This window comes from Amblyomma americanum, chromosome 4 (assembly GCF_052857255.1).
Source record: "Amblyomma americanum isolate KBUSLIRL-KWMA chromosome 4, ASM5285725v1, whole genome shotgun sequence".
NCBI classification, from domain to species: domain Eukaryota; kingdom Metazoa; phylum Arthropoda; class Arachnida; order Ixodida; family Ixodidae; genus Amblyomma; species Amblyomma americanum.
The window spans coordinates 57,165,329-57,190,332 of record NC_135500.1 but is presented as its reverse complement, the minus strand read 5'-3'; the positions used below and the strand labels follow the sequence as shown (position 1 = coordinate 57,190,332).

General features: G+C 45.5%; 1 protein-coding gene across 2 annotated transcripts in view; it reads right to left on the bottom strand.

Moving 5' to 3' along the window:
* The window catches only part of LOC144127962 (mediator of RNA polymerase II transcription subunit 30-like), a 57,394-nt gene that overhangs the window by 18,558 nt on the left and 13,832 nt on the right, over positions 1-25,004 (bottom strand). The window contains exons 1-3 of one of the 2 annotated variants that reach the window (XM_077660983.1): positions 14,312-14,542; positions 5,601-6,023; positions 1,050-1,223 (exon numbers count right to left, since the gene is read on the bottom strand). In XM_077660983.1, coding sequence (XP_077517109.1) covers positions 1,050-1,223; positions 5,601-5,945 — 519 coding nt within the window. In that variant the 5' untranslated portion in view covers positions 5,946-6,023; positions 14,312-14,542. Of the gene's footprint in view, positions 1-1,049; positions 1,224-5,600; positions 6,024-14,311; positions 14,543-25,004 lie in introns of those variants that run through there. The other variant, XM_077660982.1, reaches the window with a different exon arrangement.

Here is a 25,004-nt window from a genome sequence, read left to right as displayed (position 1 = left end):
CCAATCAATTTATTTCACTTGCCATTAGGACCGGATGCACTCAATTCTCAGAATATGCCCGCCACAAACGTGTAGTAGCTCCTAGCTCACGATAACGAGTCTAGATGTGACTGCTTCGGGCTCTGCCCGCGCGGCGGAGCGCTATAGCCGCTCATTCTTGCTCCCACTCGATAATTCGAACAAATTTCCGGTCTCCTTTGAGTTCAAATTAACGAGCTTTTACTGCATATTTCAACAAGTGAAAAGCTTCTGTGGCTGACGCAACTTCAAACACTGTCAAGCAGCTAAAGCCAGCTTTGCATGACAGGACATTTCCATTTCAGCTCTCCTCATCGTTATGGCCTCTTCGGAACACAAACCAGGCCCAGTTTCATAGCACTGAAGACTGCAGCAGCTCTTCCAATGTGGTAGCTACAAAGAAAGTTCTTGTCTTTTGCGGCCTAGGCTAGAGTAATGACGGACTGGAACACTGAAGCTATCTTGTCCCTAATCTTCCCTTATTTATCACCTGTCGGGAGACATCAACGCAAGAGAGTTAACTGTACACACAGTGCAGATTAGTGTAGGGTAGACTCTTTTACCAAACCTCATTGCTTCTGCACTTTTATCAGCTCTGGTTCAAGCACTCTGTACTCACCATAGAGACATGATAAAACTAATCCTTCACAAAATGGACATGTGTGCCCGCGTTAGTGTAAGCTGCCATAGTAATTTTTTTTCCTCTACTGGAACCAGTCGAGAAAATGAACATGAAAAAGAGCGCAGTTTAAAGAAAGCAGAAAAAGAGTGCACACGGACAGAGTACTAACTTCCAACACCAGCACTTGGGACCAGCACACCAGGTTTTTGTTGCCCATATTGAAGGTGTTCATGGCTGTTTTCTGTGTATCACCTCAGAATATGTCTGCATCGTACATGAGTCGTCCTAAATCATGCTCACCTAAAGCAGCATGGAAAATGAATAGCTAGGCTTATGCCTCTAGAGCCTCTCTCCCTGAAGATTACATTGAGACCTCTCGGCAAAGGCAGGAGTGCTAGGGGGCTCGTACCTCGATGGGTGTGTACTGGCTACTAGCGGCGGCCGTGGCACTTTGGTCACTGCAGATGCTGTGCACCCGGTGCAGCTTCTTGAAGAGCAGCCCCACGTTCCTCAAAGTGTCCTGCAGCTTGAGGCGACGCTCCTCCTGGCCCTGCAGGCTGGCTCCTGCCACCCCCGTCGGAGGCTGCAAAAGTGTGACAGTACCTCATTACAGGACACTGCCCATCATGGCGCTTGACTTACGCTCACAGCGAGACAAAATGGATGCTCACAAAACGTAGTTCGTACCCTCATAAGCATCTTAATGAGGTGGCCCCAGGAACAGGCACTAGCCATACCTTCAAGACTGCTTGTATCTGAGCTTCAAGACTGGTTGTATCTGGGCTGGTTGGTACACAGCTTGAGTGGAGTCAGCATGGGAATAGACACAAACACATGAAAGGCGAAACACAACGCTGACACACCACTGGGATGTAAAACATGAAGTGGAATAGGGGACAAGCTCAGAGAACTAGAAAGACACTGCAAGACTGGTAGTATTTCTCAGGTGGGACTGGTCAGGAAAGCATTTGGATGCCAAGTAAAAAAATCGATGAAATGGTCACTGCAGTTTACTGAAGGTGACTGTACAAGCATGTGAATCTGAAAATCCTGCACTCATCCGATGCTTTCAAACTAACCACAATGCATGCAAAAGGAAGATGTGAAACAAGCTGCAGATGGCCTTGAATTGACTGTGTTGTTGATAGCACGGCTCCTACAACACCCATTGATTGTGAAGGCCCAGGAGAAAGTCGAAATACAACCGAAAATCTAACAACCAAATGTTTTGTAACCGAAAATGATTTTGACCATGATTAACAACTGTCTCTGAGGTATGCAAAGAAATGAGCCGCGAAAACACAGCGTCGGTTGATGAGGCACAGCAGGCAAGATCTGACCTCCCACTCGTAATGGACGATGCTAAAAGCCAAGCATCAGCTCAAAATTAAAGTGGCTCGTCAGAAAATCACGCTGCAAAAACTGCAAGTCGTGCATGATAAAATTAAAACGTGCCTTCAAGGCTTCGAAAGTAGACCAATTCAGGATTTTCTGCAATTGTTGAAACCAGCCAAAGCAGCCATAGTTATTGGCAGCAGCCAAAGAATATCATATGTGTGACGTATGATATGCGGGTCAACTTAAATTCGAGTCGACTTACAATCATTTAAATATGGTCTATTGAATTCGTGTTCTCAAATTTAGTGAAACGGAGCCCGCTGTCAAAGCCACAGTGACAGGATTTGAAGGTGCAGGATCCTCTTCCAACGTGTACTGTACATGTTGAGTGGCATATGAACCGAGGCACTCACACGTGGATAATCTAGTCCGGAGAAAATGTTGCTTATTTTGCACAAAAGGCCACCACATAATAGAAAAAGCCAATTCAGCAGCGAGAAGAGGTAATCGATGGGTAGTGGGTGTGCAAAATGAGTTCCGTGCAAGTGGACAGAATACCGAAAAAAACTCTGGTCCATAATCAGCGCGGCATTCTTTCCGGCTTTTTGCAGGAGTGCCTCGCGGAAAGCCAACGACACACGATCACATGTTCCCTTCAACAGTGGACCACACTGTACACTGAAAAAGCCACCGCGGCAGCTGATTGTCGCAGTGTTTCTGCTTTTTAAGCTCCGTTTCCAAGACTCGGCCCGTTCGTTTATAAGCGCATCGCTGTCGTTCGTAGAAGCTTCGCCTCCTTTCCCTTATGCATCGCTAAGAAACCTCAGCGTTTCTCCCCTTCATATCGCATCCCCGCAGAGAGGGCTAACGCGAATGGTAGCGCGCAGTTTTTATTTTTTTTGGTCTTGATGATGGTGCTTCGCCTCGTCGCATCGAAGCACTGCAGAGAAGCCACCACGGCGAGTGACTGCCGCAAAAAATGCGTCGCGTGCCCTCTCGTATTGCTTGGCAATAAATGTTTCCACCACCACCACCACTTCTCATTCAGCCCACTTGAATGTTTGCACCCGTGCAGTTGGTAAATAAACGAATTATACGGCCACAATTTTTCAAAATTTTAGACGTAGTAGCCGAGAAATCATGTTTTCAGGGAACGTATTAACCAGGAAAAATAGTGTAACTCTATCGGACATTTTTAATGTTCGCGATTTTAACCGTACGAACCGGGAAGTCGTATGAACCGGGAACGTATCAACGAGGTTTCACGGTATATTGCGCATTATGACTTTCCTCGAATTTTTTAGAACAAGTCACAAAATTTTCGCATCCCCTTCTAGAAGCCTTATATAAAAAAAAAAAAAAAGTTCGCAAATTATGCGAGTAAATACGCCAGTTCCGGGACCTAAAAAGAAGCTTGCCCATGCATGACGGTTATCACCCAATGAAAATCACCAGAAGTAGGACAAACTGAAAGTGCAGCAGTGAAGCAGCAAGCGCAGCAGCAATGAGAACAAGGCTCGCAATGGTCGTTACCAAAGACTGCACCGGTGATGTGTAGTCTGCCCCTGTGGTGCATTGAAATTACAAATCCTTCAAGTCGTTCCTCACTGACTCAGTGACTACACCTTAGTCAACAAAAAAAGAAAACAAATATGAAATGTAAGTAAACAAATGTTTCTGAAACCGCTGATGATGACAGTGCCTTGTTTAGCATGGAAAGCTCAGGCCACCACGTTTTTCTAGCAATGAAATATAATTGAAAACATGTAAACAGCTTATCCTTTTCAAGCTCAAGAATTAGCAAATTTGGGAAAAGTCGCAAAATCAGAATATTCTGCAAATACTAAATTTCATGAAGCAGAGCTTATAGGCCCTGTAATGCTCCATACTCCCCAAAAATTTGTGGGCCCAATTTATCACGATATCTATGTGATCCGCAAATGTGAAAGTTAGGTCTTTGCGAACATGAAGTAATCAGCAGCATTATTAATTAAATTTTCACTTCCACTGACTTCTGCCACCAGCACAATGCTTAGTCTAATGCAACTCTTTCAATGTCTGCAACAACTTGGGCCCATCCGGCACATCCAAAATGGAGAGAACCAGTGTTGTTGCCTATTCTCTAGGCTCATCAATGCCCAGTTCATGAATGTAATGAATGGCACTCAAGCTGGTTGACTAACAGTAGGCACAACGAATATTTCCTGTCTTTTCAGTGAACTCTTCAGGAATGCTTAATTCTTTCATTTTTCCTACATTTTCCAAGTTCTCTCAGATTTAACTTGTACCATCTAAATTCTCCTTTTGCCAAGGATGTCACAAAGTACGTAGGCGTGTCTTGAAGATGAATTGACCACTGAGCTTTTGTTTGCAGCAGTAAAAGGTCAGCATGTCAATCCACTAGAGAAGTCTAAACAATCAAGTAATGCAGTGAGCATCGCAAAAAAATGAACACCTGCTAAGTACTTCTGATCATAGCTACCAACAGCATATTATTGCCCATTTCACTGCAATGTAGCAACAATGTCATATAGTTCTATCATCATGTCCCGTGCTATTTTTTTCCACTCTTTAAAGAATTGCACTGCCATCAGAATAAGGGCAGTAGCTAGTGCACTACCCATAGTCACCTGCTCCAATTCATTATCTATCTCCACTGGTCGACTAAAATCCATATCTGTGCCATCTAGCCCTGCCTTCCACTGCGGTCCCAACAAGAGCAAGGAGTAAAAAAATGGCTGTGGCTTAGCTCTAATTAAACCTGGAGTGACGCGATAGCTACAGATGGCCGAGAGTAAGGCCCGTTTCACATGCTGCGAATTTTGCCGCACCGACACTGCGAATTCGGTGCTGCCGCTGATGCCGCAATGCGATTGCCGCTCAGTCCTTTCACATACAACGCAAAACCTGCTAATTCGTTCGGTTGCGACAGCAGGGTTGCTAGATGTCTGCTTATGCAACCTTTGAATAAGCGCAGTAATAATGCAACACGGAATGTGTTTATGTTGTTGTAGTCTTGCACACTTTTAGATACAGATAACATTTCATATCTTTTAAAGTAAACGGTTCTGAATTATCCGAAAAGTACATGATGGCCAAAGCCAAGCCTCGCCAAAGTTTGCCAAAGCCAAGCCTGACGGGGAGCCACGCAGTGGATGCTTCCTATTGGTCAGTCACAGAGCGAACACATCGACACTGCGAATGAATTCCAACTGGACGGAAACCGTTTGTAAGCCGTCTGCGGCAAGAGTGGCGGCCCTCTCCAGCCGCAGACCGAACGAATTCGCAGTGCCGGACAGTGAAATTCTCAGCATGTGAAACGGGCCTAACTCGCTCAGTCGAATTGCAAAGTCAGTCTTTCACCACTCCGTTTCGCTGGCCGTTCCTTCTTCATCTTCGTCCCTGGACGTGGATTCACTCTCTCCCTCTCCCCCTCCCCACTTCCCCCCACACTCGGTTTCGCCGGCGCGCCGCGCCGCCGGCAGCTGCTCTGCCCCACGTGACCAACCACGTGACCAGCGATGGAGCCGCCACGGAGCTCAAGGGGTGCCACGCTGAAGGCTCGAAATGCTAGCGTAGTGTAGCTATCGCTACAAAAGCGCAACGTGCAATGGGCAGTCACCTGCAGCGCCTTCAGGTTCTGGAACAGCTCAATGGCCTTGGCCACGATCTCCTGCACAATCTCCTGGCCCATGCGGCACATGATGGCCGTGTTGAATTCCTTGGGGTGTGGCACGGCATCGCCGCTGCCGTCACCTGGGCCGGGCGGTCCCGAAGGCAGGAACCCCGGGGGTCCGCCGCCACCGGGCTGCACGGGCGAAAGGAGGGGCGGGCCCAAGCCACCGGGCGCCGCCCCCAGCCCGGGGCCCCCGAGTCCCGGCCCCGCCCCCAGGACCATGTGCTGCTGAGGCTGCATCTGTGTCTGGGACACAGCCTGCTGCTGGTGGTGGTGATACGGAGAGGCCATCGCACCGAGGCCACGCCCCCTTGAGAGGCCACGCCCCCGGCCTCCTCTCCCTCGCCTGGGCCTCGTCAGTCCACTGCACTGTAGAGAAGGGACGCCAATGCAATCTAGCCACAGCCACTGCATCCCTTCAAACCCATTATCTCCCCCTCCAACACACAGGCACACTGCAGCTTACCAGACCTACAGTGGCCTGTAGGCATGCATCCATGTTATAAAAGCATCAATCTTAGCACCTACTGCACACCCACCTGGACATGCTAACATGAAAATTTTATTCTAGAAGTAGATATCACAACTCAGCAAATGTATACCATAGTGTGGCAGCTTTTCGCAACTGGATAAGCAGGAAAAAAAAACAACTTAAGACCAATATTTATGTACAAAATAATTTTTACAATTGCGCTAGAACTTGTGCAATCTACACTAACTTAGCTTTAATTAGCAATGTTTTTAGTAAATATTTGCTCCAATGGAGGTAAACTGCAAGAATACTCGAGTACTAGGATTTCGTGCAGTTGAAGGGACCCCATGTAATTAGAGCCCTCCCATGCAGTATGCATCATGGTAATGTTAAGTAATAATCAGAGTGCAATTAGTTGTTACTGAAATAAAGAGTCAAATCTGCAGTCATTACCACCAGCTGTGCTAGCCCAATGGCAAAGGTTTAGGATGACAGCGATGGTAGAGCAAACAGCAGCCGTCATCACAACTGGATTCTCAATCGAACTGTATCATAGACGATGTCTTAAGTGCTGCACTTTTCTTTGGCTCTCATGCTTCGCACCAACTCCTACCACAGGTACATTTGCCTATGTCAAGTTTAGCTTCCCACATCACTGACCACCTGACAAGGAAAAAGAAACATAGTCACAAGTGGCAATGCATGCACTGCACAGAAGTAAACATAGCAAATGTTTGACAGTTCATATTTTTAGCTTGGTCAGTGTTCACTTCTAAGGCCCAATAAAGTGAACTCATTCGCATTACAGACAGAAACACTAAACTGCATTAATGCATTAATGTGTGATTTCATACAACCTTTGAGCCAAATAAGAGTGAAAATCTCCAAAAATGCACCTATTCAGCATTCCTTTATTAAAAATAAAGGAATTATTTCACAGCCAGTGTTGTGTTGTCTTGCCCTTTCTTCTTTTGCACTGTAGTAACTATGTTGTGGTGTCAGGCTAGAGGGCCGCAATACCTTTGCTGTGATTTTTTTACTGCATATTCAGAAGAGTCATTAAGAGGGTAGGACTTCGAAGAACTAGGCATAAGACTTAAATGGAAGCAGTAAGCACCAATATCCCAGGTTAGTAGCTCAGGGGAGGAATTGCAATGCAAGTTTGGGGACAAAACAGACCAAGTTTAAAAACAGGCCTAAAAACTAATGAAAAAAAATAAAGTGGTTGTCAACAGTGTGGAAAACAAACAGTTCATAATGAGCAGTGTGGCATCAAAAGTAGTGTGAGCACTTTATGCGCCTTCGTCGTCATCGCCTCTCTGGCTGCGACTTAATTCTCTTTCACCTGTAAATTCCTATCGTCATCACTTGGCGCTGTTCGCTGGGAGCACGTCTCTGGCAGCGGGTGAGAATAAACGTCTTCTGTGAAGTCTTCCCTTACACGTACGTAGTGGAAGTGCTGGCTACAATTTCCGCATCACTGAATCAGCTCCTCACTGCTCACAGTGCTTTCGTTTGGACTGAGCAATGCGAAAGTGCTTTTCAAGCTTTGGAGCAAGCTCTCACCTCCGACCCTGTCCTTGGCCACTTCGACGATGCTGCTTCCGCCAATCTACACACTGATGCTAGCGGCCACGGCCTTGGCGCTGTTCTTCTGCAGCGTGATACCACTTCTCGCGAAAGAGTTATTGCGTTCGCCAGCCGCACTCTGACACCTGTGGAACGTAACTACACTATCACTGAGCAGGAATGTCTTGCCGTCGTTCGAGCTGTTCATAAATTCCTCCCCTACCTTTATGGTCGCCACTTCACGGACATCACGGACCATCACGCATTATGCTGGTTGTCTAGCCTCAAAAATTTGACTGGCCGCCTTGGCCGCTGGGTTCTTCATCTCCAAGAATACAGTTTTGACGTCACCTACAAGTCCGCTCGAACGCAGTGAGATGCCGATGGCCTCTCTCGCTGCCCTCTTCTTGACTCTTCGTGTCATTCTTCAACACCACCTTTCATCTGTCACAGCGACTCCTCATCATCGCAAGAACTTCTGCACCTCGCCACCCTCCCCTGCATTGCATCTGATGATTTAAACGATCTTGAGTCGGATCAATGCAACAATGCGTACTGCTGCTCCCTAATCGACCGTCTCATGGGAGCTTCCTACCCTCCTACCGCTCGGCTGTGTCGGCAGCTTCACCAGTTCAAACTCGAAAATGATGTGCTCTGTTGCTATGTTTACTGCCCTTATGGCACCCGCTGAGTTCCCGTGGTGCCACGTACACTTCGCTCCTGTATTTTGGAGGCTCTCCACGATGACGCGACAGCCGGTCACTTAGGTTTTCACGAAACCTATGACCATATCAAGAGCCGTTTCTTCTGGCCTGGCCTTTCCTCCAGCGTTGCTAAATACGTCGCATCTTGCCCGCCAGCGCCGAAAACAGCAGACTTCACCTCCCGCTGGACATCTGCAGCCTCTACCATGCCCCGCCATGCCGTTTGCCATCATCGGCATCGACTTGCATGGCCCACTTCCTATCTCTACACGAGGCAATCGATGGATAGTCACTGCCATCACCCATCTGACACAATACGCCGAGACCGCAGCCTTGCCTGATGGCTCAGCGCCTGAAGTTGCCACCTTCTTTCTCCAATCCATCATGCTGCGCCATAACACCCCTCAGGTGCTTCTCAGTGACTGCGGCCGGACGTTCCTTTTGACTGTTATTGCCAAAGTTCTGCAAGCTTCTTCTACACTTCACAAGATGACGTCCAGCTACCACCCCCAGACCAATGGTCTTACTGAGAGGTTCCATCGCACCCTGTCAGATATGATTGCTATGTACGTCGAACCTGACCACTGGAATTGGAATGCAGCCCTTCCTTTCGTCACTCTTGCTTACAATTCCGCGTTGCAACGAACCACTAGTTACTCCCCGTTTTTCCTCGTTTACAGCAGTTCTCCCACTACCCTTCTTGACGCCTCTTTCTTCTCGACGCCTGCGAGCTCCTCACCGTCTCTCCCTGAACAATTCCTCTCCCGCGATACCCGATGCCGCCATCTTGCTTGCCTGAACACTGCAGCCTGCCGGGAAGATTGCAAGAGTCACTACGACACAATGCACCGCGTTGTCTCGTTCAACCTTAGAGACGAGGTCTTGCTTTCTACCCCTCTGCGGATGCCTGGTCTTTGCGACAAGTTTCAGCCTCGTTTCATAGGTCCCTACTTGGTGCTCCACCAAACTACACCAGTTAACTACTGCATCACTCCTGTTGATCCTCCTCCGGACCGCCGTTACCGCGGAACTGAAATTGTCCACATTTCCCGCCTGAAGCCTTTCATTCGGTGCTCTCATTAGACTAATCGCAGCCAGACTGGCCACTTCTGACTGCGCGGGTAGTTAGTGTGAGTACTTTATGCGCCTAAGTCGTTGTCGCCTCTCTGGCTGCGACTTCTTTCGCTATCACTTGTAAATTCCCATCGTCATCGCTTGGCGCTGTTTGCTGGGAGCACATCTGCGGCAGCGGGTGAGAATAAACGTCTTCCGTGAAGTCTTCCCTTACAGTAGTTATAAAGCACAACTATCTAGGCCAATTACATAGTCGCCACATATTCAGACTTTTAGAAAGAAATTATGAGGGAAACAACAAATTAAAGTGGATTTACCAGGTACTTTCTAGTAACAAATAGTAGGTTACCAGCACTCTTACAAAAGAAAGATGTTACATTGTACCCTGCTAATAGTCATCAATACAGTAAAATTTGGAGGCTAATTAGAGACAGCACAGTGAGCTATGAAAAGGAAAATCAATGCTTCACCTGTTCTCGTGCAAGTCACTACTACTAGCAGCACAACAGTGATTGATTTATTTCCAACCAACCTGCCCCAGAAGTGTATATTGGCCGGTACAACTAAAGCTCCGCTAAGTGATCACATGTCAACTTTCCTGGCTACTGATACTTGCTGTCGTGTTCAGTGCAACGTGACTCAAATTAGAACTGTTCAGGATATTAATGTGCACACACTGGAACTCTTTCATGAAAAAGTTCGTAAACAACAAAAACCAGGACACACTAGAAACATTTACAGGAACAATCTTAGCAATGCCTTAAGACATGTGAAATGCAAATACTTTCAGAACATTTTTGGTGGAATAGTCAATGTGAAACACATTTCGAGTAAGCTGTCTTCAGTTATATCTTCTCTCAGAAATACTCCCAAAACTAAAAAGCCACCAATAAATAATGAATAGCTGAGAGCCAAAAAGTTTGCAGATAAATTAAAGAAATACTTCACGTCCGTTGCTGAAAATAGTTATAGTGATGGCCCACTGTGTCGCTTGAAACAACCACTGAAATCGTATACATTTCTGAATCCAACTGATGCTAGTGAAGTATTAAATGTGCTCATGCAGCTTAAGAATGCAAAGTTTGAGCCCACTTCTCGTTTGAAAATGCAGTGAGTTATGTTTGCCCTGGACTTTATTACCCCATGCATAAATAATATTTGTAACCTCATTTTAAGTATGGGTGTATTTCCACAAAAGATGAAGCATGCCCAGGTTACTCCAATTGCAATATAGCCACTCTTTTCATAAGCACAGGAAAAAAATTTTGGGGGGGTATCCACTTTTCTTGATGGTCAATCACATGTTACAGCTTCACAGCTGCTTTTACTCCTGTCCTGTCAACAGAAATGGCTTTATTACATAAAATAAAATAACTTTGCAAGATACAGAGGCCAAAAAATTAACAATACAGGTTAACATTGATTTTTGTAAGGTATTTGATAGGCTAAATCATTTTACATTCCAATAAAAATTGTGCTGTGTTGTGTTGGGTTTTATGGCACATAGGCAGCTAAGGCCATCATCCGATAAAAATTATTTTGTTAAGAACGCTGCTGCAGCCAAATTACTAGATAGCTTTGAGGAATCAATACCGCATTGTTTGGGAACTATCTATCAGAGTTGACAACGTGCAAAGTATATCAAGACAGTAATTTAGGTCCTTTGTTGCTTATTGTCTATTTTAATGACCTTGTAACCATTGCAGCTCCAGCCAATTACATAATTTATGCAGATGATGCAAGCTTGTTTTGAACGGCAACAGATGCAAATGACCTCTCAAAATTGGCAAACCGAACACTAAGTTATGAACAGTAAGTTATAACTATGGTCACTTAAAACTCATTATTAATCAATTAAACAATAGCAAAGCTGTCCACTTTCACTCGAAATCAACACCATGTAATCTCCACCATTCCTGCACTTAAATCACTCTGCAATCATTTTTCTTCTGTTAAACAACTTTGCATTTTCTTCCCCAAGAGATTGCAATGCGGAATATTTGTGCAATGAACTTTCTCCGCTTTTAGGCATGCTGAGAAGACATCGGTACTCGGTACAACACACCAGAAGCCCTTGCTCCGTAAGGTACTTTTTGACTCATATTAAAGGTGTTAGATAATCAAGATAAGTTCCAGATAATTGAGATAAATGAATTCTGGCAAGATATGCAGAGAGGTCACTTGAGTGTGTGCTAGGGCAACAGAGCAAATTACAATGGGTTGCAGAGAGTCAGGTTAGGATCTAAGAAGTACGAAACTGCTGGAATACGGTAGCCACAACTGGTGTGGCGATGGCCAACAGGACGCGAGTTTTTTGTGCTGTGGTGCCCTAATTAATGGTGATGACGACGTTATATATAAGCGGTGCAAAAGTTTCCTCACATAAATGTAAGCCATAGTTATCCAAAATACAGTTGATGCTGCACAAAGCAGTTTTCTCTTGCAAGCTCATTGCACAAGCCAAATTATTAATAAAAATAGATTAGATCCTAAATGCAATAAATTTGCTTATGAATGCTACTGATAGAGTGTGTTTTTTATCAAGCCTAAAATGCTCGTTCTCTACTTTGCTTTTCTGTTCTTCTTGACGTGCTATGTGTAATTGATTACTGCATGTATGCTGAGGAGGCGCAATGCAAAAGATGCCTGTATGGTATACAATGTCATATCAGATGTTAAAGAACCACAGGTGGTATAATTTATCCAGGATACTCCACTACAGAATCTCTCATAGCCCACGAGGCACTTTGGGACTTCGAACTCTGCAATTCACAATTTTATTTTTGTTATTGTTCTGCTGTAATTATTTTCCTTATGTTAGTTTTGCAGATTTTGTAAGCGTGCGCAGTGCTATTTTTTCTTTCTTTTTTTGCACAAGGAGGGCAGGACTTTGCCACGTGTTGAATACCTTCAGACTGTTTTCCCCCGATATGCAGTCAAATTTACTGATGAAATCAGTAAGGAAAGAATCTTGTGACACATTTTCATGCATTGCTGGTCCATCCACAGACAGCTCTTTCTTTCATTTCGTTTTCATCTTTGCTGCCCATAAAAAGCGCGAGCTTTTCGGTTACATTTTTCACAATGCTGTCAGAACCAAGAAAAAGCATTATCTGCTTTGCACTTCGTCATGAACATGCATTTAGATTAAGTTAAATTCCACATCCCAACTTTGCACCATGCAGCAAAATTATCAGTGACTGCGTGCATATGAATGGTGTTTGAAGGCTCAGAAATTCTGAGGTAAATGAAGCAGTCATCAGCACAACATCGGCATACAGTAAAACGTCAGACTCAACACACCGCAGGAGGTCACCGGTGTATATGCATACACAAGGAAAAGAGTGGTCCCTACAGAGTTCCTAGCAGTCCATAGGAAAAAAAGGAAAGCACCATTAGTAGGAAACATACTGCACTCTGTTTCTGAAATTTTTTATCAATCTTAATATTTGATACTACCGCCTTGTTAGTTGACCCGACTCCTGACCACAGTTGAACTGAACTGCCTTTGAGATCTCAACGGTAGTAGATGTTGCTGTGTAGCACCACTAGCTACTGTTCAGTTAAACTAACGTTCAACTGAACTTCTGTTGAAAACACCTGCGTAACAGCGGTAGTCTTAAAAGGCAAGGCTTTGTCAGATGCCTCTGAGAGGTCAATGAATATGGCTTGGATGTCACAAGGCATGAAGGCTGTCATTTATATCTGATATGAACTCTTTACAGTTGTATTGACAGTGCACAACAAAAATCATGTTTTTTTACAAGAAAAATAAAAGTGCAGCATTGCTCCCAGCAAGCAGCGCTCTGTTGATCAAATGGCTCGACTTCTGGAGAATTCTGACGAGGAAATTTTTAGGTGAACATAATAAGCATTACATTGGAAGAAAATAAATGCATCTGTGTGACACAATGCTAATTACAGTAAAACTGGGAGCTATGGGCTTTGGTTTTAGAGCAACAATGTGTAAAAATGTCTAAATAACACTGATTGACTTTGTATCTAACAATGTAAAAACACGGACTACCTGGTGGTGCACACTTTTTGGATGAACAGCGAGAAAAACGTGGCCAAAAATAACACAAGACAAAGTTGAGTTTTTTTTTTTTTCGTCTGTGTTTTCTGCGCTGTTCACTACTATTTCTGTGCTCCGCACGCGTGGTTAATAAAGTGGTTAATACATCGAAACCAAAAACCTGAGCCGCTAGCCGTCAACCTTTTCACACATTTGAAAGAAAATGAATGTGACAAAAGGCTAAGCATTCGTATGATGCCGTCTAACAATAAATTGAACGGGACAAACTGACTCAAGCACGATGACTTCGCGTTCGCCTGGTCATTCGCTCAGCTGGGTTGAGGTAAAGTTTTGTCTTGTTTGAGTACTCTCCAGCCTTCAAAGGAAGGAGCACGGAACACAATCCCACGCTCTGTTTAGCGACAGAGAGGGGGAGAGAGAAAATAAAATTTACTGTCAACCGAAGTCCCGAGCAATCCTTGTCTTTCAATGTCACGACTTTGAAACTTTGAAACCACCATCAATGCTAGCTACTCCACGTTCAAAACCGACTCCGCGGCTAACCATAATGTAACCTCAACTCAGCGATCTTAAAAATACTGACAATACCAATCTCAGCAAACCGCTGACTGCACAAATACAGCAACTAGAGTACTCAATCAGTTCGTAGCAGAAATAGTACAGAAACCTTTGCTTTCTATCCGAAATGGACGTGCTAACTATAAGCTTCAGAGCTATTAAGCTATTTGCTTCTGACCTGCATGCGCCGTACACATCCAAAGATGAACACGTTCGCCCATCAGCAGTAAACAGAGACGCCAACCTGTTCAGCAGCTTGTCAAGAGTGCCGGTCGCTTCCGGCCGGCGTTGAAGCAGCTGTTCAAACACTGGCACAAACAAAATATGCTGTATTTTCAGCCCTGGGAGAATCACAAGCACTTGCAAGGGCAGACTGTCGAGTTCGAACACGATATTTCACGCAGAGATCCCGCTTATTCGTCTTGAAATTGAGTCTGCGTCGCCCCAGTACGTTTCGGATCGGATCACACCTTGGATTGGCTGAACACGGCCATGAGGAGTCATTTTGGCTGCATTTAACCACAATAATTAGCACACAACTAGCATCAAAAATAAAGAAGCAAAAACAAGTTATTTTGATAATGTAACAAATTTTTACGTTGTAATTGCTGTAATGTGTTATGTATTGTGAGGATTGCGGAGCCGTGAGTTGAGCTCAGAAGAGCGGGAAACTTGAGTGTTCGTGTGTGACGAAACCTGTGTCATAAATTTTTTTTTTTCAGCTCGCGGATGCGTCAGAGACCAAGTCGCCCCAGTCGCGCAAAACGTACACCCGACGTAAAATCAAGGCAGAATAGAGGCCCTGCTGCGGGTCAACGGGGAAGTGCGCTTCGTGGGCGTTGCCGAATATCGAGACGATGCGCCGTTGCGGTCGTCGACACTGCCGGAACGCTTATCCACTCCGCCAGGGCAAACTCCCGGCACGCCAAAGTGGCCGAGGAATTAGCCATCGCACTCGCCATATACGATCACGATTGCGGGGTCGTGGTTAGCGACTCGCGCACAGCCATAAAGAATTACGCCAAGTGGAGAATATCCGTGGAAGCCTGCCGAATAATCAAGAACCTGAAACGCTTACCGGACAACAAGGTCGAGCTAGTTCGGTTCCCCGCACGCCTGCGGGACATCTCTCCGCACCTCACCAACCTCAACGAGATCGCTCATTCCGTCGCACGAGGTCTAGGAAACCGTGCCGGAGAGAGAGCCATGGTGAAGACGGGCGGAGAGGTAGGCTGACAGGCTTCAACGAATTAACCAAAGCCTTCTAACTGGCCCGCCGGACCTTTCTTCTGCCTAGCAACAAACTATGCAGAGCTCGGGCAGTAACCTGGAGGCAATTGCAAACGAACACGTATCCGAATCCACTGCAACACAACAGGACCTACCCCGAAATATACAACACCAGCACCTGCAAGACAGACCTGAATTTGGCTAGTCTGCAAAAAGGATTGAAGGTGCTGACAAGAATGGCTTGACAGTATTCTTTTCGGCTAAAAACACACAAGCCTGAAATCCCCCTGTGTGCGTTATTCTCTGAAGGAGGCTCTTGGCAGGGTCTCCTTTCCCGGTTCATCCAAAAGCGGTTGAAGCTCTTTCCTGTCAACGCAACGATCCGTTCAGAGTGGCCAAGTCCAAAGATGTCATTGATTTTCTCTCGAAAGAGGAGCTGTCTTCTGGAGGCTTTGCCTTTTCGATTGACATAGAAAACATGTTTTATTCTATCCTTTAAAGTGAAATTTTAATGATACTGAAAGAGAGCATTGAATCTATAGGAACTGTGGGCTTTCAAAACGATACGGGTATTTCTTTGGAGAATTTTTTAACGCTTCTTTAAAACGGGAAATCATAACAGGCTACACTGACAAAAACGTTAGCCCGGAGTATACGGTTCGGGCCACCACCCTCGCCCTCAGACAGTGCATCTTGCCCTCCCTCGCCCTCACGTCATAACGTCTTTCCTCCCTCACCCTCGTCCTCACGGATTTTCATGCGCCCATCCTCCCTCAGCCTCACCTCACCGTATGAAATGCACACGAGGTGAGGATGAGGACGCCCTCATGAGGGCTCGCCCGCGTGAGGATGCCCATATCTGCGCCCGATGGCTGCAGCGCGCGCCAATGACGTACATCGGTGGGCACTTTAGCGACGACTGTCTAAAGGCAGCTGTCTAAAGGCGGGAAAGCATCTTGCTTTCTTGCTTGTGTCGTAAGCTTCCCTCAAGTGACGCAAGTAGGTAGGTGTGCGTGTGTGCGTGTGTGTGTGCGCGCGTGTGTGCGTGCGTGTGCGCGCGTGCGTGTGTGCGCGCGCGCGTGTGTGTGTGTGTGTGTGTGTGTGTGTGTGTGTGTGTGTGTGTGTGTGTGTGTGTGTGTGTGTGTGTGTGTGTGTGTGTGTGTGTGTGTGTGTGTGTGTGTGTGTGTGTGTGTGTGTGTGTGTGTGTGTGTGTGTGTGTGTGTGTGTGTGTGTGTGTGTGTGTGTGTGTGTGTGTGTGTGTGTGTGTGTGAGATAATGCAGGCCAAGTAGCAGTAAGGCAGGGCGCTACAGTATAGTGATCAGAAAACAACACAAATGATCGATCACCTATTTCGACAAGAGGGAGCTCGCCGACGGGCCCTCTTGCAATGTATAGTATGCGCCGCGCGTGCAGATGTGAAGTCGAAGGTGGTAGATGCCATTTCACCTGTAAACTATCCTTATATTGTAAACGCGTGGTAGCAGTGCGGCTGTGCAGGTTACAGGCCATCAGTGTAGGATCCAAGGGTCGGAGGACGATGTTGCCTGACCAATCATCCCCCCTCCCGCCTCCCCCCCCACCCCCCATAATCTACTCCCAAAATGATGATCCAACTGAAAACAATTGGGCTACCCTGCTGAATTCATGAGTCCGATTGGCTGACCAACTCAGCCCATTTGATTGCACTTGGATCCAATTGTAATGCATGCCTAATTGGATCCGAAAGCTTTTTTTCTTTTGCCTCGGTTTGCATTTTTCTAACATTTATGCAACAACTACACTATCCGGCTTGACCCTAGGAAACCAATTATACTAGCCAATTGGGTTTCCAATTTGATATAACTGGATCCAATTGGAACCTCAGGAACCAGCTCTCAGTCTATGGGATTCGTGGCAACCCTTTATCTTTAATAAAATCTTACTTAGCTGAGAGACAACAGTGTGTATATATTCGAAACCACCAATCATCTCTACTACCTATAATCAGGGGCGTACCTCAGGGAAGTGTACTAGGCCCTCTGCTATTTAATGTCTATTTAAAGAGTATTGTGAACATTGACCAAGGTTTAAAATTCATTATTTACGCTGATGACTGCACGATTTTGTTCTCTGGTCCTGATGTGAATGAACTAGTCACCAAGTGTAATCAACTTCTTAATCGGCTTCGTGAATGGTCTGATATTAATCTACTAAAAATTAATCCTGCAAAAACGAAAGTTATGTTATTTTGTGCAAGAAACAAAAATTTTCAAGAAAAAAAGATCATTTGTGGTGGTGAAGAAATTGAAATTGTTCACAAACACACCATACTAGTTGTAACGTTTTCTTCACACCTTACATGGGATTCGCATGTTGAGAAGATAATAAAAACCTCTCGTTGGGAACAGGTGCGATTGCTCGTTGCCGCGCGTTCCTTCCTGGTAAAATAAAGCTACAAATATATAATGCATTATTTGTCTCGCAAATAAGCTATTGCTCATTAGTCTGGTTGGCAACAACTAAGACCAACCTAGAAAAAATTTACCTTCTGCAAAAGAAAGCTATACGTCACATTGCCAATCTTGATTACCTAAGCCACACACGGCAAGCTTTTGAAACATTCAGTGTGTTAAAAATTCAAAGTATGTATGAATTACGAATATTGCTTTCATTTCATTTGTCGTCATCCTTTAGGTCTATGATAGAAGGCACTGCGCTACTGAAACAGAACGATCACACAGTTAATACTCGCAACACAGACACTTGGTTAGTTCCCCATTTTCGCACTGACTATAAGTTCCAAGCACTACAGCACAATCTTCCAGTAATTTTAAATAAATATAAAGACATAAATAACCCTACTAAGAAAGCATTGCGTGAATTATTTCTCCAAAAATAATTCCTGACGTATAATTCGCGCCCAAGTACAGCTGCTCCCTTGTATCTTATGTAAATATGTTTTTCTGTATTTCCCTATTGTAATTTATTGATGATTTTGTGCTTTCTGGCTGTCCTGTTTTTTGTGAAATCTGTAACCTGACTATGTGTTCGTTTTTTTGTGTGTGTATGTAAATGTTCTCAACAAAGTCTGCTTCTATGCCTTGTAACGGCTGCCTGGGCCTCGTCAAGCTGTATACCTACAGCTTTTAGTCCAGGCAGCCGCCAGAATTTTCTGGAAAATAAATGGAATTGAATTGAATTGAATTGATCCAACTAGATTTTCCTACTCCAAGTAGGGAAACTAATTGGACCGCCCAATTGAAGGCGAAAGTATTTGGGCTGTCCAATTGGAAGTATGAAAACCAATTTCACTCTCCAATTTTAATCAAATGGATTCGAGTGGACGGCCCGATTGGATTCGTCAATCTTATTGGTGGCCCTATTGAGTCCAGTTGGTTCCAATTGGCAAGCCCAATTGGACCCAATGGTTTTTTTCTGGCTGGAAGTTTTCTGGTGCTGCTCCGTGATGTGACGAATGCGCCTTCTGCGGCTCTCTCGGCCGTTCCCTTTGACGGCTGCACCCATCACAGGCATCATTAAATGGTGCATCGGAAAGCAAGCGGCGCGATCAACGAGAAGTCGTTGCGGCCTCTGCAGTGGCTCCCTCACCCTGAGTAATTCGCCCTCAGATGCCGGAAATGAGCGGGCACGCACTCAGAAAGTATACGACGGCGGCTTTTCTACCAGATTGCGCTAACCGCTCGTGGCGGAGGCGAAATACAAGAGACCTCCCCCTGTCGCGCGGCAAATGAGGCTTTGTCCTAGAGCACAGTTCGCTACTTACAGAAAGTGGCGCTTTCTGAGTGGTCACCGATGCACTTAACGAGGACTGTGCAACTATCCTGGCAGTCGGTTACATGAGGAGCTTCAGCAACGCGCGCAGTTCACCCCCCCCCCCCCCCCCCCCCCCTCCGAAGGTCGTCGATCGAAATTTCAAAGCAGCGGAAACAGTGCTAAAGGTTTGGGAGGATGGCCGGGCACGAATGCAGGAGGTGTAGCCGGCACAGACGAAATGTGCACATGAGGACAGAAAAGGCGGTTTTTCCGGCCAAGATTTCACCCAGTGACTTTGGGGCGGAAATTGCAAATCAATCTCGAGACTGGCACTGAGGACGACAGGGTTGCCTAGACTGTTGGTGTACATCGTCCGTTACTGCTTCTAAAATTTGCGCATGTCCGGTGAGTCGCGCTTCCTGTGTTCGCCTTGTAAGTCGCTATTTGTTCCTAGGGGCTGCTATAGACAACAGTTCAGTTCAGCCCGAGGAACGTAGGAGGTAAGGACCAATTAAGGACGTCATCCGCACATCGTAGAAGCTAAACTCCAAGAACTGGAGCGGCCACCTATGGGCTTTGGCTAGGCGCCATATCGAATCCAAGAATGATGAGCGCAGTGATGTGTAGCTCAGCTTGACTGGCGAGTTGTGGTGCCATGGCTCGTCCTCCCCATCTCGGCACGGTCCCAAATTAGAACTACTTTTCTGGTTGCGAGTTTGACACCGCCCTGGCACTGCCGCAGCGGGAAAACTTTCTTTGACACGTCTTGCCGACGTTTAGCAGTCGGCGCTCCTGGGTCCTCTCTCTGCGGGAGTGACGTGTGCGACGCGGCTTTTGAAAACTAGAATGGGGAAGCCCCAATGAACGTTCTTGAATTCGGAAAAGGCTGCGGCTAAAGGCACGCCGAACAGACGTGGTATTTTTTGCAGGGTACAGTGGACGGATTCACGCAGCAGTATTCGAAGTCTGACGTGTCTCGAAAAATTGTTGCACACGTTCTTTATCGAGGTACGTGTTCATCAAGTGTCGCCGGCCTGCGGCAAAGTTAGCGCAAACATTAGAATGATGTTACATAATTGCTGCGTAAAATTGAACAATGTTGCGTGTTACACTGAAACGTCATGCTAATGTGAAAACTAGCCACTAACGTTATGTGCGTCATCGATCGTTAATGTTAGCCAAACGTTTAAGCTATAAATTCCACCAAGGCCGTGCTCTAAATATATGTTATTGCTCAGATAATCTCTCTAAAACAACATTATCATTATATCGCAAGCATTTTCCCTCGGGTGTTAAGCAATTATGTTTTTAATAATAATAACATTAATAATAATAATAATAATAATAATAATAATAATAATAATAATAATAATAATAATAATAATAATAATAATAATAATAATAATAATAATAATAACTGGTTTTTGAGGAAAGGAAATGACGCAGTGTCTGTCTCATATGTCGTTGCGCACCTGAAACGCGCCATAAGGGAAGGGATAAAGGAGGGAGTGAAAGAACAAAGGAAGAGAGAAGTGCCCGTAGTGGAGGGCTCCGGAATAATTTTGACCACCTGGTGATCTTTAACGTGCACTGACGTCGCACAGCACACGTGCGCCTTAGCGTTTTGCCTCCATAAATAATAATTGGTTTTTTTGGGGGAAAGGAAATGGCGCAGTATCTGTCTCATATATCGTTGGACACCTGAACCGCGCCGTAAGGGAAGGGATAAAGGAGGGAGTGAAAGAAGAAAGGAAGAGATAGGTGCCGTAGTGGAGGGCTCCGGAATAATTTCGACCACCTGGGGATCTTTAACGTGCACTGACATCGCACAGCACACGTGCGCCTTAGCGTTTTACCTCCATAAATAATAATTGGTTTTTTGGGGGGAAAGGAAATGGCGCAGTATCTGTCTCATATATCGTTGGACACCTGAACCGCGCCGTAAGGGAAGGGATAAAGGAGGGAGTGAAAGAAGAAAGGAAGAGATAGGTGCCGTAGTGGAGGGCTCCGGAATAATTTCGACCACCTGGGGATCTTTAACGTGCACTGACATCGCACAGCACACGTGCGCCTTAGCGTTTTTCCTCCATAAAAACGCAGCCGCCGCGGTCGGGTTCGAGCCCGGGAACTCCGGACCAGTAGTCGAGCGCCCTAACCACTGAGCCACCGCGGCGGGGCCCTCCATAAAAACGCAGAATTATGTTTTTGAACTAGCGAAATTTTCCGCTTACGTATGTAAGGCACTGCCTGCCTTAGAAGGAAATGCACAACCCCAAAATTTCTTAAGAAAACCTTCGGCATTATTCCTTCACAACTGCAACTATCACATGTGGGTCCATACCCAGCAATTTTGGACAAAAGCATTTTTGAGCGGGAAACCGTTTATGAACGCATTTTTTTCATATAATGTAAGATTTCACTATACCAATCAATATATCCGCAGATCACTAGACGGCAGTCTTGTATTTTTTTATTTTCACATTTCTGTTGTCTTCAAAAGCGTTCCCCATCGGTTTTCTATGGCAGTCTTAACTGTTCGATACGATCGGTGGAAACACTTTAAAAAAAAGATTTTGCTACATATCAGAAGAATGGACCATTACCAATACTTCGATAACAGTGTGTTACAATTTTCCAGTTTTCAAAATTTTTGCCAGAGAAAGCTGGACTTGTACTTGAGGCCATGGTATCCGTTAGAAGGCGAGTGCATGAGCTTCGTGCATACGTTATGCAGCGTCGTGTGGTGCGCAAGTGTTGCTCTCTTCGCTCCTTGCAGAGTGACGACTAAAATGTGCTCTCACAAGTGGCGGATAGCTGGTCTAGGAAAGTTACATTGCAGGTGAAGTTGCATAGACGTGTCCAAAATGCTTATTCAGAGAAATAAAAAGTTATTTCAACTTTTAATGCAACTTTTAGGTTAATGCAACGATGCAGAAACGATGAAAAAGGTGGGGATGCTTAAGTTTTGCCGTAAGACGCGATAGTGCCTTCTCCTCTTTTTTCCTCCTCTTGTACATTTTCTTTCCCATTTCCTACCGATTACCAATCCACAATCACATTACAGATCACGGAGGTTTATTAGAATCACAATTACCGATCATGTTACCGGTTAACAATTACCAATCACTGTCTTGGTTACTGTTGTGTACTGTTTCTGTTTCGTTTTTTTGTTTTTTGTATTGCATTTTATTGGCTCGTAATTGTCACTTTATTACTCCCCTATACAAGGTCACCCAGCCTGAAAAGAAAAGTCATTCGTCATGTCATTCTGAGTGCTGACTAACTTCTTGCGACCTCCAAGGCCGACAGTACAGTTACACTGCATGGCATATACTACGCCACTACATACTTATACACACGGACGCCACTTTTTTCAGTATAATGGAGCACCATAAAGCCGCTTTCTCATTCCACACATTTTCCGAGCCTTATTACCATATTTATATTCGTTTTATTTAGTTGCTATAACACCAGTACACCAACCAACGACCCCCCGTGACCTATTTACAATCAAGCAAATTGCTGTCTCTCACAACCAGTGTTCAATCAGTCCTCTGTGAAACCAGGTTGCCCACTGCATGCTTCTAGTTTGCATTAAAACAGTAGAGCTGTCAGTGGTTCGCGTATTATGGGTCACGAACTGAGCGTATTAGCTTATGCACGCGACCTCGCGTTTTTCTGTGCTGATAAGCCAAGCACCGAAAAGGTTATTTGTTTAACGGAGGACTTTGACTCAGTGTAAGGAGCTCAGATTAATCGTTCTAGAGTTGCGGCCTCTTTTTTGTAACATGGGGATCGACACCTGCTGATTATGCTGGTATGCAATCGACACATAGGCCACCAAAATACCTTGGCGTTCCTTTAAGATAAGCACAGTGCACATTACTGGAAAGACCGTGTGCCAACTCTGCAGCGCTATGCTCAGATTTTTGTCCCCCATGGTTTCTCGATTTCTGGCAGGGCGACCGCATGTAATCTATTCCTCGCCACTAAATTTATCACGCACTCCAAATCATTTATTGCACAAGACTGTATATGCAGCGTTTTCACAGAGTTTTCGCCACTTTTGTGAGGGATTCGTTTTTTGAATCTATGAGGCGTGATAAGCTTTTCCAGCCTGTAAGCGCTGGCGGCCTTGGGTTAATCCATCTATATGTCCGGCAGATAGTTTCACGTTTCGTGTTTTGCCGGGACACTACACACCCAATAGTGCGTGTATTCTTGCAAGTCAATTTAGTTCATGTTTTACCGAACCTCGCTGTGTCTTCTAATGTTTCTCATATATCCTGCGTTTGTGGGGCTTCATGCAAGAGGTGTGTTTGGCTGTTCGTTTCCTGCTTGTTCGTTTCTCCCCGAGTGCCTGTTTTCAGTGTCGAGGAAAAAGTTGTACAAGGATTTAATTTGTATGCTCTTCCCTCCACCCATGTACCGTTATATCTACTCCGGTTTTCTGGGACATGGCGTACTCAAAAGAGCATGTAATACGCCCCTGCAGCCATGTACCAAAACATTTTTCAATAATCTACATAGAGGGCATTGACCGTTAAAACGTGTTTAGAAAAAAAGGGCATTTTTGTGTCCACGGTAAAGTGCCGCCTTTGTGAGACTCCAGAAACTATTGAGCATTGTTTCATCGGTTGGACAGATACAACATTTTTTAGGGATATCCTGCAACAGACACAGAAAAAAAAAAGACAATTTGACGCCACATTCTGCACGATATCTCACAGCACTGCCATTTGTCAATGAACCCTTAGACATGCCCTTTTTGATTGGACTACACAGCATCTGGAAAACGCGCGTGATGGACCGACATTGTGAGCCTGTTGTATGCCCAGACTGAGTTTGAGCCGGAGTGGCAACCACTCCTAGTGGTGTGCTCTTCGTTGGCCTATTTCTAGTGTATCGTTTTTAGATGTGTCGTATTATGATGTAGCAGTGATTTGCCCTGCGTTGCCTTTTTTCTCGTGCTTGGTTGTTTAGCTGTTTCGTATTTTGCATTTTGTTGATTTGCGAATGTTTTATTCATAGTTTGTACATAGATCATGTACATAGAAAATTGCTTTACTGTAATAAGTACTATGTCAAACAAAACACATCATGGCGTACGCGCTGCGTGCCCTACTGTCACATAGAGGGCCTGGGTTGGAACCCCAATGTTGGCTATTTTCTTTTTCTGTATTCTTGAATTTTTCCTATTGACGACGGGCGGCGCCGGGTTCTCAGCAGAAGAGAGCTCCTTACGCTATCGCGTAAAAAGGACAATATCAACAATGTAGCAGCGTTTGCCATAAGGCTAAAAACTAAACTAGCATTGCTATAAGGCTTCGGTGCTGCGTGGAGGGCAGGTCACGCGTGTTTAGGCACGGCCAGTTATGCGATATATTCCCTGGGTTTTCGTTCGACAGTCTGCCCAGTTTCGCTCTATATGTTCGAATTCTGGATCTTTGCTTGCTGCGCGGAATGGGGCGATCGGTGGTCGTAGCGCGTACTCAGAGTGCGCCGCCAGTGCACTTTGCACTCGGCCATTTCACACGCAGTGCCTCCGGGTTGCGCCGTGGGCCGCCCGCCCTTTGGTTGCAGCGTGCGTGGAATAAAATTATTTCTAGCTATTTCCGTTGCAAATACAAGCACGCTTTGTAGACTTTTTCGTGCGTTCATTTAAGCGGCTCCACTTTGTTCGGAGGTTGAGTGCTGGCCACAGCGTTGCTCGAGTGTATCATCGGGGGCAAAAGTAACAGACCCCCCTCCACTCCCTCCAAGTTCCGACCTTTGCCACTCTGGGTGGGGGCGCCACCTGACAAAACACTTCCGTGGTCGAGACCGGCGCGGTGGGCCCGTTTCGACACCAGAAGTATTTTGTCAGGTGGCGCCCCTACGCAGAGTCGCAAGCTTGTGTTGTGTTTGTGTTGTGTTGTTGTGTTTGTGTTGCAGAGTGGAAAGCGTGTGTTGT